General features: G+C 43.1%; 2 protein-coding genes across 5 annotated transcripts in view; one reads left to right on the top strand and one right to left on the bottom strand.

Moving 5' to 3' along the window:
* The window catches only part of trak1b (trafficking protein, kinesin binding 1b), a 79,740-nt gene that overhangs the window by 15,090 nt on the left and 45,029 nt on the right, over window positions 1-19,621 (bottom strand). The window contains exons 1-5 of one of the 4 annotated variants that reach the window (XM_084131913.1): window positions 5,870-6,051; window positions 4,724-4,800; window positions 4,241-4,357; window positions 1,383-1,480; window positions 1,001-1,109 (exon numbers count right to left, since the gene is read on the bottom strand). In XM_084131913.1, the coding sequence (XP_083988039.1) occupies window positions 1,001-1,109; window positions 1,383-1,480; window positions 4,241-4,357; window positions 4,724-4,800; window positions 5,870-5,945 (477 nt within the window). In that variant the 5' untranslated portion in view covers window positions 5,946-6,051. Of the gene's footprint in view, window positions 1-1,000; window positions 1,110-1,382; window positions 1,481-4,240; window positions 4,358-4,723; window positions 4,801-5,856; window positions 6,052-19,621 lie in introns of those variants that run through there. The other 3 variants (XM_084131914.1, XM_084131915.1, XM_084131916.1) reach the window with 3 other exon arrangements.
* Window positions 13,064-14,371, top strand: LOC311093023 (uncharacterized protein F54H12.2-like; the record flags this gene model as incomplete). The annotated part of the gene is made up of 1 exon (XM_084130100.1): window positions 13,064-14,371. The coding sequence occupies one exon, from the start codon at window positions 13,064-13,066 to the stop codon at window positions 14,369-14,371; it is 1,308 nt and encodes a 435-aa protein (XP_083986226.1).

Below are 19,621 nucleotides of genomic sequence, written 5' to 3'. Positions count from 1 at the left end.
AACAGAGAAATAAAGATTTTTTTTCTATTCACAAATAGAAATTGGAAAGAGACTCACACGGCTTTAGAAAATGTCTATATACTCTATACAAACATACATATACACATATACACACATATATATATATATATATATATATATATATATATATATATATATATATATATACACACACACACATACATACACATATACAGTGCAATGCATAAGTGAATACACCCATGCTAAAGTTGAACTTAATGCCTTAATTTAAAAAATTAGGAAAAATCCAACCTTTAAGGACACCAATTTTCTTTGTGAATGAATAATGTATCGTAAATAAATAAATGTTCTTCCTTAAAATACATGGTGCATAAGTGAGTACACCCCTATGTTAAAGTCCCATAGAGGCAGGCAGATTTTTATTTTTAAGTATTTTTTAAAAAAAAATTTAGGATACTATGCATCCTGATAAAGTTCCCTTGGCCTTTGGAATTAAAATAGCCCCACATCATCACATAGCCTTCACCATACCTAGAGATTGGCATGATTTTATTTCAGTTAGCTTAAAAGCTAGTTTGATTTGCATTGAGAGATGATCTTATGGAAAGTACTCCATGCCAATCTCTAGGTATGGTGAAGGCTATGTGATGATGTGGGGCTATTTTAATTCCAAAGGCCAAGGGAACTTTATCAGGATGCATAGTATCCTAAATTTTTTTTAAAAAAAATACTTAAAAATTAAAATCTGCCTGCCTCTATGGGAATTTAACATAGGGGTGTACTCACTTATGCACCATGTATTTTAAGGAAGAACATTTATTTATTTACGATACATTATTCATTCACAAAGAAAATTGGTGTCCTTAAAGGTTGGATTTTTCCTAATTTTTTAAATTAAGGCATTAAGTTCAATTTCCAAAATATGATTTTTTATTCCTCTTTTTAGTCAACTTTAGCATGGGTATATTCACTTATGCATTGCACTGTATATATATAATTTCTCTGCATGTGCATGTACCTCTGCTCTGAGAGAAAGGTTTTCCTCCTCAAGGTCTCGAAGTTTGTGCTGCAGAATATCCAGAGATGAACCGCAAGGGCCAGAAACTCCAGCCCTTCCCTGTTGACCCCTGAACCCAAAACAAAAAAACTATAAATATAAAAATATTACAATTCTGATTTCTTTACTTTTATTGAAGATCTTTGGGCTGTCTCATTCATTAGAAATAAGTGTTATAACAAAATAATTGTTTAGTTACACATTCTAAATTAAAATATAGCTAAAAAGCCCTGAAGAAAAACACCTGAGCTAAAAATATCCTAACTGAAGCCAACAGAACATGCTACACTGGCCTTGAGTGAGAGACAAATGAGAACAGTGTTATAAAACACAGTGGACTTACGTGGGCGATCCAGACCCCTCTTCACTCTCCTCCGCTGCATTAGTGTAGAACTGCAGGAGCTCGTCTTTTAGATTCAACTCATGGTGCAGCTGAGCCACCTGCGGTACAATCAAATCAACAAAACTGATTAACATTAATGATGTAATTACTCATGACTTCATCTTTACTAAGGCTACGTTTACACGGAAACGATCTGAAGAGAAAACGCAAAAGTGATCACTTTTTATTCTGCGTTTAGACGAGCGTTATCAGGGGGAAATCTGCGTGCATATGGTGACGCAAAAGTGTGTGAAATTCAATGTAGTATGCACTCCAGGCGGCTAGGTGGCAATGTGAAGCACTGATCGGTGCCTTCACTGTCTAGCAAACTTTTGCGTTTTTACCATTTAGACGGAAACGCGACGGTGGAGCGTTTTTAAGATTTCCACTCTGGAGGGTGGTTTCACTTTTTTGCGTTTTTAAGCCCCGAAAACGCCGTCGCCGTCTAAACGAAAGGCACATCTGATAAAATATTTTTACGTTTTCACCCGCGAGCGTTCTCGTGTAAACAGGGCCTAACTGGTTGAACCTAGCCTATGTGTAATGATTTATATCTGTGTTCCTCTGTCCTGTCCCGTGTTCATCAGTTCCCTGTTATGTTGATTAGTCTCCCCAGGTGTTTCTGATTAGCCACGCCCCCTTGTTATCTTGTTTAGCTTGTCTGTCTGTGTATTTAAGCCCTGTGTTTAGTTCAGTCTTGGTCAGTTCTTGTTTATTGTTGCACCATTGCGGTTGTTCTGTTCCCCGAGTCTTAGTCCTGAGTTTGTGCTTGTATATGTTAAATTTTGAGGTTATTTAATAAAAGACTACTGCACGTGGATCCTGCTTCCTCCTCTGCTTCAACCAAAGATGTAACAGAAGAACTGACCCATACAATGGATCCAGCAGTACGCATCCTTCAGCTCCGTCAAGGTAACCGACCACTGGAGGACCACACCCGAGATTTCCTAGACCTTTCACACCTCATCGACTTTCCAGATTACGCACTCATTGACTTTTATTGTTATGGGCTCAATAAACATTACCAGTCAAAATTTGTTAAGGATGGACCTCGAGGCTCGCTTGCTGGATTTATTAACTTTGCCCTTTTTTGGAGCGGTTCATCAGTTACTGTGGGCTTTACAAATGAGGAGCCACGCAAGCTCACAGTATTACCAAACACTGAGCCAATTCACATCATGTCCACGTTAATATTGGCAACTCCAGTGCTCACACCGCTCGCCAGTGCATTCACGCCAGAGCCTCAGCCTCTTCACGTCAGCCCTGCAGTGCCTGAGCCAGAGCTTCACGTCACTTCTGCCGATCCAGAGATGGTTCACGTCACTTCTGCCGATCCAGAGATGGTTCACGTCACTTCTGCCGATCCAGAGACGGTTCACAACACTTCTGCCGATCCAGAGACGGTTCACGTCATTTCTGCTGATCCAGAGACGGTTCACGTCACTTCTGCCGATCCAGAGACGGTTCACGTCATTTCTGCTGATCCAGAGACGGTTCACGCCAGTTCAGCCGAGCCTGCACTTCACGCCAGTTCAGCCGAGCCTGCACTTCACGCCAGTCCAGCCGAGCCAGAGCTTCACGTCAGTCCTGCCGAGCCAGAACCAGAGCTTCCTTCGCCGCTGGTTCCGTCCAGTCCAGAGTTTCCTTCGTCGCTGATCCCGTCCATCCCAGAGTTTCCTTCGTCGCTGATCCCGTCCATCCCAGAGTTTCCTTCGCCGCTGGTCCCGTCCCGCTCTGGTCCCGCCCAGCTCAGAGCCCCCTTCGCCGCTGGTCCCGCCCAGCTCAGAGCCCTCTTTGCCGCTGGTCCCGCCCAGCTCAGAGCCCTCTTCGCCGCTGGTCCCGCCCAGCTCAGAGCCCTCTTTGCCGCTGGTCCCGCCCAGCTCAGAGCCCTCTTCGCTGCTGGTCCCGCCCAGCTCAGAGCCCTCTTCGCCGCTGGTCCTGCCCAGCTCTGACACGCCTTCGCCGCTGGTCCCGCCCAGCTCTGACACGCCTTCGCCACTGGACTCCTTCTACCCGGCGCCTAAGTCCGTTAACCTCCCCAAGAAAATTTTGGGGGGGGGCAAAAGGGGTCTTCTCCTCCCTGGTCTGTACTGCCTGATCCGCCCTGGTCGCCTGCCGCTGCCTGATCCGCCCTGGTCGCCTGCCGCTGCCTGATCCGCCCTGGTCGCCTGCCGCTGCCTGATCCGCCCTGGTCGCCTGCCGCTCCACGGGCCGGGCCCTCCATCCCGCCCCCAGGTCCGCCTCCTCTCCACCACCCTCCTGAACTATTGTTTTTGTTTTGATGGGCATCGGGAGCCGCCCATAGAGGGGATTATGTAATGATTTATATCTGTGTTCCTCTGTCCTGTCCCGTGTTCATCAGTTCCCTGTTATGTTGATTAGTCTCCCCAGGTGTTTCTGATTAGCCACGCCCCCTTGTTATCTTGTTTAGCTTGTCTGTCTGTGTATTTAAGCCCTGTGTTTAGTTCAGTCTTGGTCAGTTCTTGTTTATTGTTGCACCATTGCGGTTGTTCTGTTCCCCGAGTCTTAGTCCTGAGTTTGTGCTTGTATATGTTAAATTTTGAGGTTATTTAATAAAAGACTACTGCACGTGGATCCTGCTTCCTCCTCTGCTTCAACCAAAGATGTAACACTATGTAGGCTAATTGTACTCATTTCATTACTAATATTTTAACAAACTTAACTGAGCTGAAACTTCAAAAAAGCTTCTGAATACACTAAGTTGCAGTACTTCTGTGCACAGTATATCAGCAGGGGCAACTCATTTTTAGCACCAGAGACACTTTTACCTACACATTGTAATGAATCTGTTCATGTACCTCTTCCCTGATGGTGCCCACTTGTTCCTCCAGGTATTCGTTCTGCTCCGACAGTATGCGATTCTTCTTCAGGAGGGACTGACCGATGCGGGCAGAGAGCTCCAGATCCCGCTCTTTCTGTAGAAAGAGTCGAAGAAAAGATTCTCAAATACACTACCATTCAAAAGTCTGGAGTCTGTAAGAATTTTTGTTGTTGAAAGTGCTCTTGAAAGGCTGCATTTATTTGATAAATACAGTACAACAACAGTAATACTGTTCATTATTATTACAATTCAATTTGAAATAATTGTTTTCTGTTTTAATGTATTTTAAACAGCATTTAATTGAAATATTTTTTTTTAACATTATAAATCTTTACTGTCACTTTTGATCAATTGTATGCATCCTTGCTGAATAAAAGTATCAATTTCTTTTTTTAAAAGTCTTACTGACCCCAAACTCTAGCATCATAATAAATGCACATAATTTATTTTTCATTTTCACCTCCTCCAGAAGTCTTGTGACAGCGTCAATGTCATTGTAGGTCTTAGTCATCTGGCCCACTCGCTCAGCACATAGTACTGAAACAGACCGAAAGAGTGTAGAAAAACTTGTTAGCAAAGCACTTGAGCACATCAGACCTGAGTTCAATACAATGAGAATCTTACATTGACTTAACCTAAAAAAAAGATCCTGACATAACTCTTAAGCGTACAGACATCTAATGTGAATTTAAGTAGATAAAGAGGAAGGAAAACAGCTATGGCTTGCTGACCTCGCACCATCACGCTCTAACAATAACATCAGACAAATCATGCATGATTGTCCCGGCGACTGTTTCCATGGTGCTGTTACCCAGCAACCCCATCCACAGTCAGCCAGAATCAGATCATCCACAATTACTGTTACATCACACTCTTACAGTAATACAGACACACATGCACAAATGTATGCACAAAAAATAAACATTTTATACTAAATTCAATGTACAGGATGTGGGCATGCAGAAGGAACTTTTTTGTCACAAGAAATACTAGTATATTATAAAATATACAAAAGAAGCTTAATTGCAATATGCAAAACTGAATATGGATTAATGTTTTCAAAGATAAAGACTGAACTTTATACTGCTTTAATGAATTTTAATAACAAATCACATATTTTCATGCATCTGAGTTCCTAATGGCTTAAATGAGGATTATATATCTAAATTCAGAGCTCAGCCTCGGGATATTGACTGTAAAAACATTAAATGCTTCCAGAGATGAGAACGAGAAAGAGAAGTTTTATAAGGACATCCTGCCAGAAAATGAAATGACTCTTGACAAAGCAAACACTAAAACAACTATGCCATGTTTCTCTTTCACACACACACACACACACACAGAGAGAGACAGAAATCCAGAGGCCTCAGGCTATACTCAAAAAGGAAAGAGAGAGTAAAAAGGAGAACCCGATTAGCTTTAAAGCACTTCCGAACCTCCCAAAACCTTTATAGATAAAAGTAGCCCACAACAAACAATCTAAACCTCGAAATCAACAAAAACACACATGATAAATTAGAAATTAAAACAGAAACTAATCAAAGAGATGATAAAAGTGCATAAAACACAAAACCCACACATACACAGACTCACACAGTGGCTTTACCAGATGCTTTACCATTGGCATTCTGCTCACAGCACCTCTCCAGCTCAAAGTCTTCTGCTCCCATGATCTTGTGCATCCTTCCACTCCCTCTCAACTCAGCAGAGAGGAGAGGACCAGATCAAGCCAAACATGAGCGCTACACTTCCTTACTACCGTAATGGTAATGAGTGATGCTGAGTCTGGTCAGTTACAGCAACAAGAGTAGAGTAACTATATTTAAACACTATGGTAAGAGAGATACAGTGGGAGGGAGGGAATGAAACAGAGAGAGAGAGAGAGAGAGAGAGAGAGAGAGAGAGAGAGAGAGAGAGGATGTGATGGTGTGGGGTGAGGGACAAGACAGTGGGGTTGATATGGTCAAATGTAAAGGTTACACACTAGACTATAATCTATTGTGTAAACTAGTGCGCCATTAACACTTTGTAGTATATTTTCATGCACAAATATTATCCACGATTATCTTATCATATTATCATCCAATAAAATATTATGCTGATCATTCACTCTCTCGTCCTTTACTATCATCGCTCCTACATTTATGCTTCTGCTTCTTTGTGAGAGATACGAGACCGGTGCGTCATGCAGGTGACACTCATCAGCAATCACGCCACCGGCCTCATGGCGTTCTCCCAAGGCCTTCGGCCTGCTCGCCATAATGATGTACTTCAGTTCAATCAAATTAAAGGGGAAAAAATGTTCTCCCATTTCCAGCATGTCCTGTTATATTATAAGAATTTAAAGTAACAATATATAAACTTATATAGAGCAAGACTGATACATACAGAAAAAAGAAAGTACACTTTTTATTCTATGGTTTTACATGTCAGAAAAAAAAAAAAAATCATCTGGTCTTTAGCAGGTCTTAAAAATAGGTAAACCTCTGATGAACAACAACACATGATATATATCACTGAGTAATTATTTATTTAACAAAATAAAGCCAAAATGGATTTAATTTTATGATTTAATTGCTTGTAGAACCACCTTTAGCAGCAATAACTTGAAGTCATAATTTTCTATATGACTTTATAAGTCTCTCACATCGTCGTGGAGGAATTTTGGCACACTGTTCTTTACAACATTGATTCATTTCTTGGAGGTTTGTGGGCATCTATTTATGCACAGCTCTCTTAAGGTCCTGCCACAGCATTTCAATCAGGGGCCTGGACTTTGACTGGGCCAATGCAACACATTGATTATTTTCTTTTTTCAGCCATTCTGTTGTAGATTTGCTAGTGTGCTTGGAATCATTGCCCTGTTGCATGACCCAATTTCGGCCAAGCTTTAGCTGTCGGACAGATGGCCTCACATTTGACTCTAGAATACTTCAGTATGCAAAGAGTTCATGGTTGACTCAATGACTGCAAGGTAGAGGTCTTCACGGTTCCAAAAACACGAACCCGAAGAGACCCGTAAATGTGCTACACGGAACCGACCTGGACCCGTCTTTTATTTGAAAGTTGGACCCGGACCTGTGCAGAACCAAGAAATGCCATAAATGTACTACCCCGAACCAACGCAGAGGTGAAAGTTGAACCCAACCTGACAGGACACGATTGGAACATATTCTACAGCAAATTGCTATGAAGAAGTCAATAAGTTGTCTTACTTAAAGGAGCATTTCACCCGTGGAAACATTAATCTTTATTGAAAGTGTGTCATATATGTAGTCGAAATGTAACATAATTGTGCCTAACAAACATGGTGCCTTCTTGACCGAGGAAAGACAGAAAGTAACTTTAGGGTGCATTTGTATGGAAGACAACAACTCCCACAATGCACCACATTGCACAGCTCCGCAAGCCACTCCCACTAAAGTAGTCCTTATGCTATGGCAAGTGTCAAAATGATTGATGGCTTCCGGTTGTCATTAACCTTTGACCCTCCCCCTCCGTTGACCTTCCGGTCTGTATTGTTATGAATTGACCTATTGACCCTGCCTACCCCTTCGATCATGTGTTTTGACAGTTAGTTTCAACCTATTGACCCTTCCTATCCCATCGATCATGTGTTTTGACAGGTTGGCTTTCCGGTGTCTTTCCGGCATATGTTGTTATGATTAGCCCTATTGTCCTAGCTAGCCCTAGATCATTTGGTTCTGACAGAAAGTTTGAAAACGCTGATATATATATAGGATATATGTGTCAGCATCTCCTCCGCATTCCAGAGGCCATTGTATATAAATGGGGTCAGTGAGTTCTACAAGCACTAGAAACATGAGCTACATGAGTATGACAGGTTTATCATCCCCTCAATCCCCAGAGACGGGGGTGAGCAGTCGAATGATGGAAAGTCTGACTATGGCTCCGAGAAAACCTTTTGGACACATCCGTTTGACAAGTTTTCTCCACGAAATTTCGGAATGGACTAAAGCTGAATATATGATGTGTAGTAACCGTGTATTTGGGTACAAATTTCACAAACCAACTCGCGTTGTTACGCTCTACACCACTGACGGTGTCAGTGAGTTTCAGGCTGGGGAAGACGCGTGTGTGGTATTTCCTGAAAAAGACTGGTCTCTCTTCTACAAACGCATCTGGAAGGATCTGAACGACGGTGGCGAGGAGCCTTTGTACGTGGGAGAGTGGGACGGGGTCAGCCCGAACGTCCGGTACCGTGTGGTAGGTGACCATACTCAAAAGAAGCCGAATGATTCTGTTTACATATTCTGCTGTAAAGACAAGACAAAGCTCAACAACACTAGGTCTGGGCGCATCTTGCCTAATGATCATCACGATCTGTATGAAATGCAATTTTTGTTCAAGTGGTGCGATCTGGATCTGCTGAATAGGGTTTTTTCAACCATCAACAAAATGTTCAAATGGTGTGACATGCATGACGGATACAACAAAATTAAAACGCAGCTGTTTCACCCTGAAAGATGCGAGCGCAGCAGTACATACGCTCTGCCATCCCCGCCCATTTACTACAGCCATCATAAAGCTCAACGGCCAGGCCTACCCAAGCGTCGTCTATAAATCAGGTCTCAAGTGCTACAACGCTCCGCCCCCTTTACTACAACGATCATAAATTCCGGCAACCAGACGCCCATACATCATTTATAAACCATGGCTGAAGACGTTGCTTCAGAACCCGATCATGTATGCAGCTGCGGAATCTCTTTTGACAGCATTCTCGACCCTCCCGACGACAACGCCCGCGGACCAACGGATCATCACAAAGACTGGGCTCAGGCTAAAACTATCAAACGTCGCATAGACTTTGAATCGTGCATTGAAAACGATTGGGGCCCGGGTAACATTATCAACCCTCAACCATCGTCCAGCGATGGATTCTACTGCGGTCTGGGTAAGAACATCAAGCCCCAGAAAGACAGGGATTCGGGGATCGAGTGTGACTGTCCCCACGGGCCAGACAAAAGTTTCAGGCTCCATAACGATCGGGAATCGCACGACGCATCTAAAATCGACCGGACCCTGCATCATGCTAATCATGGCTTCGACGTCACAGACGGATGTTTCAGTGACGTGGGGTTCAAAATCATAAAAGCCGCGACCGTGGTTTTGCTCCAACATCTCATCTGCAAGAAGCTGAAGGACGACTGCGAGGGCTGTGCGATTGATCATCCCAGCCAACTGCAACATTCCTGCCTGTTTGACCCGCCTAACTACTACTTTGACACGCATTTTGATGAACTTTCAGTCAAACTGTTTAGACCCTATTTTCATGCCATTGTCGGTATCCTCCTAGGACGGTTGGGGTTAAAATCTCACCCCCACCGTATTCAAGGAACAGTCGGGACTATTCTGCACGAACTAAAAGACGAACCATTCATCACCGCTAAGCTAGAAGAAATCAGCGCGAGACTTCTGGACAAACCCTGCGAGGAAATAGTGCACGACGTCGTTGATCTCTGGGAAGGTCTCTCGATTGTGAATGGCGAGTGACCAAGCCGTCTCCAACATGGGTGCAGCCTGTAGCCTAAAGAGGTGTGTGGAATGCCTGTTTAAAGGACATTACAGACGACAGATGACCAAACTGATGAAAAAGATTATTGATGATGCATCACGCGACGGTCATCCATGTATGGAAGACACTATGCGTGAAACAAATCTCAAGAAACATATGGTGCATATAAGAGGACTGGCTAATTCATGGGATGATTTGGTGGACATAAGCGCTTATGGGATCGAGTCGCCTGATGTAATGATAAAACTGGTTCTAGATATAATGTGTGAATCACAATGCCTACTGGGAATCACCGATGTGCTGTGTACTTGTACGTATGTGACGGATGTCTGTACCGAGCTGGTAAAGAAATCAAAAGATGAGGAGGATGTTGAAAAAATTGACGAAATGGCTACCACCAACAATAAAATTGTTAAAATGTTTATCGATTACATCCTAGACAAAAACATGATGGCCTGCCGTGATTTTCTTTTCTGGTTAGAGTATCAGTGATCCATTTTCTATGTTTTACTTAGATTCTATTAATAACATTATATTCATTATATCCAATTTTACTTAGATTGTGTTGTACTAACATTATTATTATTATATCCATTTATACTCTATTATAATCATTTGTACTATCTTCTATTATAATCTTTTTTTTTTTTTTTTTTTTTTTTTTTTTTTTTTTTTTTTTTTTTTTTTTTTTTTTTTTTTTTTTTTTACTAGCTTCTATTATATCCATTTTTACTTGTGTTATATTAACATCATTTATCTGTGTTTACTTATATCATGTATCCTGTAACTTTTTAATAAAAGATTGATTCAAACCACATGTACGGGTTATTCTTTAGCAGCGGTTGAAACGACAGCATGTCGGAGCTCATGAAAAAAGCTTATTATACACCCTCCAACCCCGGCTCTTTAGGGGGTAAAAAACGATTAAAGGAGGCTGTCTTAAAAGAAAGTGGAGTCCGTTTAAGCGATAAAAAGGTTTCAGAATGGCTGTCTGGTGAGGATGCTTACACATTACACAAAACAGCCCCTATAAAATACAAACGAAATAGAGTGGTTGTGTACGGGGTCGATACGCAGTTCCAGGCCGATCTAGTCGACATGATTGCCTACACCAAGGATAACGACGGTAATAAATATCTACTGACGTGCATAGACGTATTTAGCAAGTACGCGTGGACTCGCGTGCTGAAGAATAAGAGCGGTCCCGAGGTCGCTAGAGCGTTCGAGTCTATCCTCGAAGAGGGTCGTGTCCCACAGAAATTGCAGACGGATCAGGGAAAGGAATTTTTTAACAAACAATTTCAAGATGTAATGAAAAAGCACGACATTAATCATTTCGCTACCGCTACCGATTTGAAAGCCAGCGTCGTGGAACGATTTAATAGAACGTTAAAGAGTCGTATGTGGAGATTTTTAACGGCTACAAATTCCCGACGATACATAGATGTTTTACAAGACATTATGCAGGGGTACAACACCAGCTATCACCGAAGTATCAGAATGAGACCCGTGGACGTTAGCAAAGTAAACGAGGATCAAGTGTTTCAAAACTTGTACGGTGATATAAAGAAAACCGAGAGAGCCGTATTTAATTTCAAAGTCGGCGACGTCGTCAGGATTTCTAAAGTGAGAGGGCCGTTCGCTAAAGGTTATGAGCAGAACTACACGGAAGAATTCTTCACCATATCCGCGTGCATTCCGCGACAACCCCCGGTCTACAGACTCAGCGATTATGACGGCGATGTCATCGAGGGAGTTTTTTATGAAAAAGAGTTGCAAAAAATAATTGTGAGTAAAAACAAATCTTTTAAGGTGGAAAAGATTTTAGGCCAGAAAAAACAAGGGAAATCTACGTTTGTTTTAGTGAAATGGCTAGGGTGGCCTTCAAAATTCAATAGTTATATAGATAAAAAAACACTGTTGGACTTAAAACACCCTGACGTTTAACGGATGAGATCATAAGTGCGAAGCAGTCATGGACGATCACGGGTTCTACGTCACGCTGCCGTGCAATGCATCTAGGTCGGTTTATCCCGAAAATCGCATATCTAGCTATACAACCAGGTTAGCAAAAGCTATACAATTGAAAGGAGAATGGGAGGTGGGACTCGCCGAAATCGAATATCCTAGAAGTTGGTATAACTTTAACGATGAAGACGGAAATTTCACTCTACACGCTGCCCCCGGACCCACAAATAGTGGAACCCCCGAAGACGGGGGACCGTTTAAAAAAGACTTATCAGGGTTTTTTGTATCGAGAAAATTACAAATAAGCGGTGGATACTACGCAAACATTCGGGCGATCATCCGTGTGATAAATCAACTTCTCGCACCTACGGCCGTATTGAATCACGATGAATTAAAAAACAAAGTGTTTCTGGTCGCGAAACCCAACATTTCAGTCAGCTTCCAAGGGAGACTCGCCACTATTTTAGGAATGATACCGGAAGATGCTCTCGGCCGGTCAAACTACCATGAAGGTGCTGATTTTACTACGAGCGTCATCACGCATGCTCCTCATCAATCCGATATCAACGCCGGGTTCTACACAATGTACGTTTACACCGACATCATCCAATATCAAGCGGTCGGTGATTCTTACGTTCCCCTTTTGAGATGCGTACATATATCGGGTAAAAGCAGCGACACTGTCATTGCTAGATACGACAACCCGCATTACGCATCGATCAACAAGGATCACATCACAAGCATTACCATAGAGTTGAAGGACGATCAAAACCGAGAAATACCATTTTCTTACGGGAAAGTCATCGTAAAACTACACTTTAAGCCAAAAAATGGTATATTATAGCCCTGGACAGACCGCGGACTATGTCAGCTACTACCGAAATCAAGCGGGTGGGGGTTTGCCAGGCTATGCCGGAGGAGGGGTTATGTATGGCGCGGGGTTAGGAGGGCTTTTCAGAGGTCTGTTCAGGATGGCCATACCTCTGTTAAAAAGAGGATTTAGCATCGCGAAACCTCACCTAAAATCCGCCGCTAAAAATATAGTATCCGACGTCGTCTCAAACGTATTGACGCGGGCTCATAGCAATAATGCTAATGGTCAAGACGGATCAGGGCTAATGGTCATGGCTCGTAAGAGGATGTCTAAGCCGCCGGGTGTAAGGAGGCGTGGTCATTTGGGTATGAAGAAGAAAACAACACGAGGAACAAAGAAGCGACCAGTCATTCGCAGAAAACGTAACAAGTCTGTTAGTCGAAAAGCGTCGGTCAAGAGATCCATAAAAACCATATTCTAACATGGCGCTACTGCATCGTATGTCGGGAGAATGCATCAAGTCCGAGTTGGACTTATTTACGGTTCCAATGACGCAGACGGTTATTGAGAAAAACGGATATTTAGAAGTTGCTCCATTAACCGCCATATCGGACACCGGACCATTAGAGTTTTTTATCGCAGGCAACGGCGACGATTATGTAGATCTAAATAACACTATGCTCTATCTGCGCCTGAAAATCACGAGACCTAATGGAGCAAACATCGTAGATCCTGCAAGGGTAGCTCTAATAAATTACCCCGGAGCCACAATTTTTTCACAAGTCGACGTGACCCTCGGCGACCGTCTGATATCCCAGAGTTCCTCAACTTATCCTTACCGCTGCATCATCGAGAGTCTAATCAACTATAGTAAAGATGCGTTGGAATCTCTTTTCTCCGCCGGACTGTTTTACAAAGATACGGCCGGTCACATGGATGTGAATGACCCCGTAGGTCGTAACGCGGGGTTGACGAAGAGATCGGTCTACACCAGCGAAAGCAAGGTGGTGGAACTGCTGTCCCCTATACACAGCGATATATTCTTTCAAGAAAAACTTTTGTTGAACGGCGTGGACATCAAGATACGCCTAATTAGAGCAAAGGATGAATTCTGTCTAATGAGGTGCGATGACGTGGCTTACAAAATAAAAATAGAGTCGGCGTCCCTATTTGTCAAGAAAGTCTCTGTAGCACCGCCGGTGAGACTGGGCCATGCCCAGGCGTTACTCTCAACAACGGCCAAGTATCCCATAGATAGGGTGGTTCTAAAAAATTTCTCCATTCCTGAGGGGAATCGTGTTTCAAATCAAGAAAATCTGTTTTTAGGGACCCTACCAAAATCTATCGTCATTGCCATGGTCGACAATGACGCATTCACAGGATCCTACGAAAAAAATCCATTTGCGTTCAAACATTACGATCTGGAGTTCCTAGCCGTCTACGTTGACGGGCAACAATTCCCCGCCAAGCCTCTACAACCTAATTTCGAAGCTGGTTCGGCAGTACGCGAATTTTATCAGCTGGCTATGACGACGGGGAGACATCTTAAAAACCAATCGCTCTCTATCGACAGGGGTGATTTCCTGAACGGTTACACGCTTTACGCATTTAATCTCACGCCTGATGAAGACTGTGGTCAGCACATTTCCCTCATCAAGTCGGGGAATATCAGACTCGAAGCTCGATTCAGACAACCGTTGCCGAATACCGTTAATTTATTAATTTACGCCGTATTCGACAGTATCATTGAAGTGTCTAACCGCCGACAAGTACTGCTCGACTACTATTGAGATGAACACGCTACAACTCACAGCCCTCATGGATAAAATTACATGCAGGACTCATTTTCTCGGCGTTCTACCGAGCGATCAACTACCCAAAGAAACGCTGAGGATCTTGCCGTCGATGGGTATCATTAATACTCACCCTGCTCGATTGCCGGGAGAGCACTGGATAGCCGTTTATTTAGACCAAGAGGGAGCAGCTTGTTTTTTCGACAGCTTCGGCAATCCGCCCAACAGCCCCCGCTTTCCAATCAGCATCAATAACTTTCTAACAACCAACAACGTCGATGTGTTATATTCCGACAGACGCGTCCAGGATTATACATCGGATACCTGTGGACAGCATTGTGTGTTTTTTCTGTATCATTTAGCTAGAGGTCGTGACTATAACCATGTGATGAAACTATACACAGATGATTATATCAAAAATGATAAAATGGTGTCCCTCTTTGTGAAGAGATTAAGACCGTATGTTTGTAATGATAAAATGTTATCCTGCGTTCACTGTGTGCAGACATGTTTGACGTATAAATAAAAAATCTTGAAAACATTATATTTTTTGTCGTCTTTTATTTAATCATGAGATGAAATCTATCACACATAATATAAGGAGTCGTTAAAATTCCAACCATCGCTTTCGTTTGAGAGCCGGCGATTTAAACATAGAGTCTTCGGACTTTGGAATCGCATAAGGCGAATATCTTTGTGCCTTTTTATGAGGTCTAACACGGGGAGGGCTGCCGGGTTTACTCTTTAGAGACTTAATCTTGCGTCTGACCTGCTGATTCGCTACTGTAGAAAATGGAATGTTTAATTCAGCAAAGGCTCGTAGAAACTCTGACCATCCTGGAGGTCTCCGGTCATCCCTAACGTTTTGAGGGGCCGTAACATTTTTTAACAAATCGACCATGTGTGACCCTTGCACGGCTCTACCCCTGAATACAAACTCCCCTGATTCATTCCAGGCGCTTAGCCCTTTAGCTTTAGACATCTTGTCTAATATGTATCTGCTGTTTTTCACGCTTCTCGAAGGTACGTTCTTCAGAACTTCATCGACAACAGCCTCCTCGGCGCTACCGTCTTCGACGTTAGCACCAGCGGATGGTTCATCTTTATGACCGAGATCGGTATGGGGTAACGAGAGCGTTAAAACACTGCTCTCACGATCGCCTTGTTTAACGATGGCCAAAAACCTGCTCAGGGAATTTGTGTAAAGTTTGGCTTTTTCGTAAGTATTCAAATCAGTCCGCTGTAAAATATTTCTTATGGTATCATCCAAATCGTTCTCCACGCTCCGTTGAATGTTCTCACGAACATTTTCGCTCTTGATCTTATCCAGTTGACGGTGCGGAACTAAATACATCTTCTCGGCATACTCCATCCTATCGATTTGCTATCAAGCTCGAAATAAAGGGTACTGCGACGCTTAGAAGCGGTAACAGGAATCCGCCCTTCTGGTTGAAGACTCGTTTCTTGGCCGCAATGCCAATTTTTTTATCGGCTATAAATTTAATATCCGCTTTTCTCTTTTTCAGTTTTTGGTACTGCTGTCTATTGACTGGAATTGTGCCATATAGGATGTTAAGAGCCACTTCACACAACGCTAAAATGAATTCGTCGGACGCCGATTGTAAAATAAGACGTCGCTGTTTAGGAGTGGCTTTATGTAGCAGTTTTAACACCGGCAGATGTTTACAAAGTCTGACGGACATGACGATTGATCACGTTCTTCTTTTTTTCGGGATATAAACCACTTGACGTTCGGAAAGCAATCCTGTTCTGAGACGGTACTGCTCCGGAGTTTTTGCTTTATAGTCTATCATCAGGTAGCCGAAAGGCCGATCGACTGCGTCATGATAACACTCCATAAAGTATTTTGTATTTCCCGGGTACATTTGACGTCCTAGCATTGCCACTTGATTGACGTCCCGAGGATTTTTAAACAGGATCATATAATTGGCGTTTAAGCTTATGGTTCGGCTGGACTTACCCTGGGCAAATAAATTTTGCACTATGTAAATAGAACTGAGATTGCGATGGTGACAGTATTGCGTAAAAACACGTTGGAGTTCAAGGTTACCGCTAGCTTGCTCCATTAAATCATCCAGCACAAGAAGGTTTGTCTTGCTGACAGGCAGTAAATCATCATCATTCAGAGTCTGGGGTATTCCATGCACAAATTTAATGTCATACAATTGCAGTAAATCATCGTACAAAGTTTGCCAACAATCATACAACCAAACAATGTTTTCAATTTTCTTTGAAATGATATTCAAACCTTTTTCCAACAAAAGTTTTACAAAATAAGACTTTCCAGAATTGGACGGCCCACTCACGACACAGCTGAATGGGTGTTGAAGTCTGAAATCAAAATCGGAAACATCCTGAGACCCTCTGTGTATCATCTGATCAGTAGCCATAAGGAAGCGTGTTATAATCGCTTAAAAGTCTACGTTTATTGTACACGACCCTGAACCTTTTAACGACTGATTTGTTGTGCAATGTGAAAGTCTTTTTATTTCGCACAATGTCTTCCGTCTGAGCCAGGATATATTTGGATCTATCTTGCGACGTCACATAGCTGTCAACCAGACCAATCAGGGATTCGAGACAGATAGCTTGTGAATTTTTAGCATTCAGGGTTATCCCCTTAGCTTTCATGCACACTTTACCTTTGGCCGTGGCAAAACCATACGATTTGGGGCCGCTCGACGAAAATTTAGTTATAAAATCCCCATCGTCCAATTCGCTAGTCAGCTCCCCTAAATGATCCCCCAGAGGAGGTTCCCAGTCCCCCTCCCTAGACACAAATATAACACTATCTGTGTCGGAGTATAACAATCGGCTGCCGAGTCTGTCCATCAATTCGTACAATTCCAGTCGGGCGTGCGCGGTGGTAAAGGCGCCTACAAAAACGTTCACGTCACGCGCCTTACAAACATCCTCTTTGTCCGGTTTATGCTGGACGAGAGCTACGTCTTCTGAGACGAATGAGAAATACGTCAACGTGTCGGTATTGCCGAAAACAATTCTGGTGAAATCTTCGGGGTCGCTCACAAGAATCGTTTGAGGCAAGTTCTGTCTTAAAGAGAAGCGTCCCCACAAACTATTCAGAATTAATTTTGTGATTGCCCTCTGGGCGGCGTTGTACTTGATCTTTTCGGGGTCGAGTTGAATACCCTCTTTTTCAAAATACTCACGAATGTAAGTCTCTTTCTCAGCATCCGTGACGACATTGGACGGGTAGCCGGACGCTTGTTGTTTCAAACGCAAAAACGTTTTTACGTATTCGGCGAACAACGCGTCTGACCGCTGCGGGAAATGCCAAACCTCGTCTATCTTGGCTATCACATAACCCTTCTCGATGGCTTTTAAAAGCTCGATACTGACCCAACAGCCCGAGAGCGATCTTTCCTCGTCCGTGTGGGTGCAGCTCGTGGTCTGGTTTTGGTCGTGAGCGCAGGTTCTACATAAAGGAAACATAAGTTTTCCTTGGCATCTGTAAGGGAGAACCGGGTGTAGTAATTTACGGGGCGGGTACACGGTCGCTTTGATAAGACCGTAATAGTTTTCAATCGGTTCAAAATCTGTGAAAATGATTTGGGGATGTTCGATCGGATAGGTTTTCCTCGCCTGACAAAAGGGATATAAGCTTGTGAAATCCAGATACCTTATTTTCTCATCACCGGTCACTTTGTGATAGAGTTTATAGGCATTCGTTCTCCCACCGTACAATGCCTCTCGAGGGTTCAATCTCTCTGGGGCGGAATAATCGGCCATAAATTCTATCACATAGGGATCGGTCTTTTTCATGTGGTTCCATTCGCATTCCCAAAGAACTTCGACTTGCAAACCGTACGCGTTCCGCAGAATTTCAATCTTATCGTCAAACTCGTTCCTGAGAACGCCGTAGGGCACTCCCGACAGGGGGTGGTTCTGATGGGGTGCAAAGCGACAGCAATGACCATGGAAGATGCAACCGGCGTACTCTAAGCCATGCCTAACACCGGCCTGCTCGTAGTAGCCGTCTAAAAAGTACTTACCGATCGATACTTCGCCGTGGTTTACGGCGTGGTGAACGTCCACGTTTCGAGTCTTTTTTACATACTCGAGCCATTCGATCGAACTGCTCGAGTAGGCCTTATTCTGATGGATGTACGCTTTGTTATGCGTGAGGGCGAGCGTGTTTCTGCCGAGATAATGTGTTTTGAAGACCCCCATCGAACAGCTGGCGATCGTCGTGAAACCAAAAGGGTCAAGTTTGGTGCATTGTATGAAAGACTCTCTGTATTTCATGCATCCTTCGCGTAATAAGACTACATCGTTAACGCCATACGCGTACAGTTCTTTCTTGAAGTCAAAGAACTTACCCTCAACCGTGCGGTACCACTCATCAAACTTTTCTCTGGCTTTATCCGACATGTTATCGTAGTTGTAGAACTTTTTGTCAGGGTATGGGCCTACATAGTTCTCATTTTCCACCCTGTTGAAAAGATGGGGGAAGTAGCCTTTTTCAGTAGTCGTTAAGTCTAACGCCGCGGGCATTTTGGCAAGAGCCATTGGAAAAAATGAGTAGCTATCGATATATCGTTGGGCAAATGACTCATCGTACATAAAAATTAATTTGCAGCCTTGCATTATGATCTCAAGCGCGATCCCGGCTTTGCAAAAATACTCCAGGATTAGAAAGGAGTCAAATCTGGAGGCGTAATGAGCTATGAAGCAGTAGCCTTTATATCGCGGTTGTCTGAAATGGTTTATTAGCTTAGCGATGCAGCTGGTACCACGGGCCGTAAATTTCTTCCCTTTGAATGTGATGGCACAAACAAAATTAGCCACGTGCCTACCGTTTTCGTAACGCGTTTCAAAATCATAGAAGATGTATTTCTCACACGTTTCCTTAGGCGCTAGGGGTTGTATGAAGCATTGATGTTCCCCCTCGTCCTGTAGAATTTCGCGACAATGCCCACATCTGTCCGGTGCGCACATGTGTTTACTTTTCTTATCGCCCTGTTTAACGTCGTAACGTCTGTTACATAGTTTGCAAAATTTTATAATATCACAGGCCGCGTATTCCTGACCGGGGGGTGAGTTTTTTTTATGCATTTCGTAACAATAGGCAGATTTACAGTAACGCAAGCAATCGGGGCAATGTATGATTCTTACAGGGAACGTGTAACAATCTGAGTCAAAACAGATGTTGCAAGCATACTTACATCTGTGGTTTCTGCGGTTGGTGTAACTTTTGTAGCAAAA

The sequence above is a fragment of the Abramis brama genome (genome assembly GCF_963993115.1).
Source record: "Abramis brama genome assembly, chromosome: 12".
Taxonomy (NCBI): domain Eukaryota; kingdom Metazoa; phylum Chordata; class Actinopteri; order Cypriniformes; family Leuciscidae; genus Abramis; species Abramis brama.
Note: the sequence above shows the minus strand (reverse complement) of the source record. Positions and strands in the feature narration are given on the sequence as shown.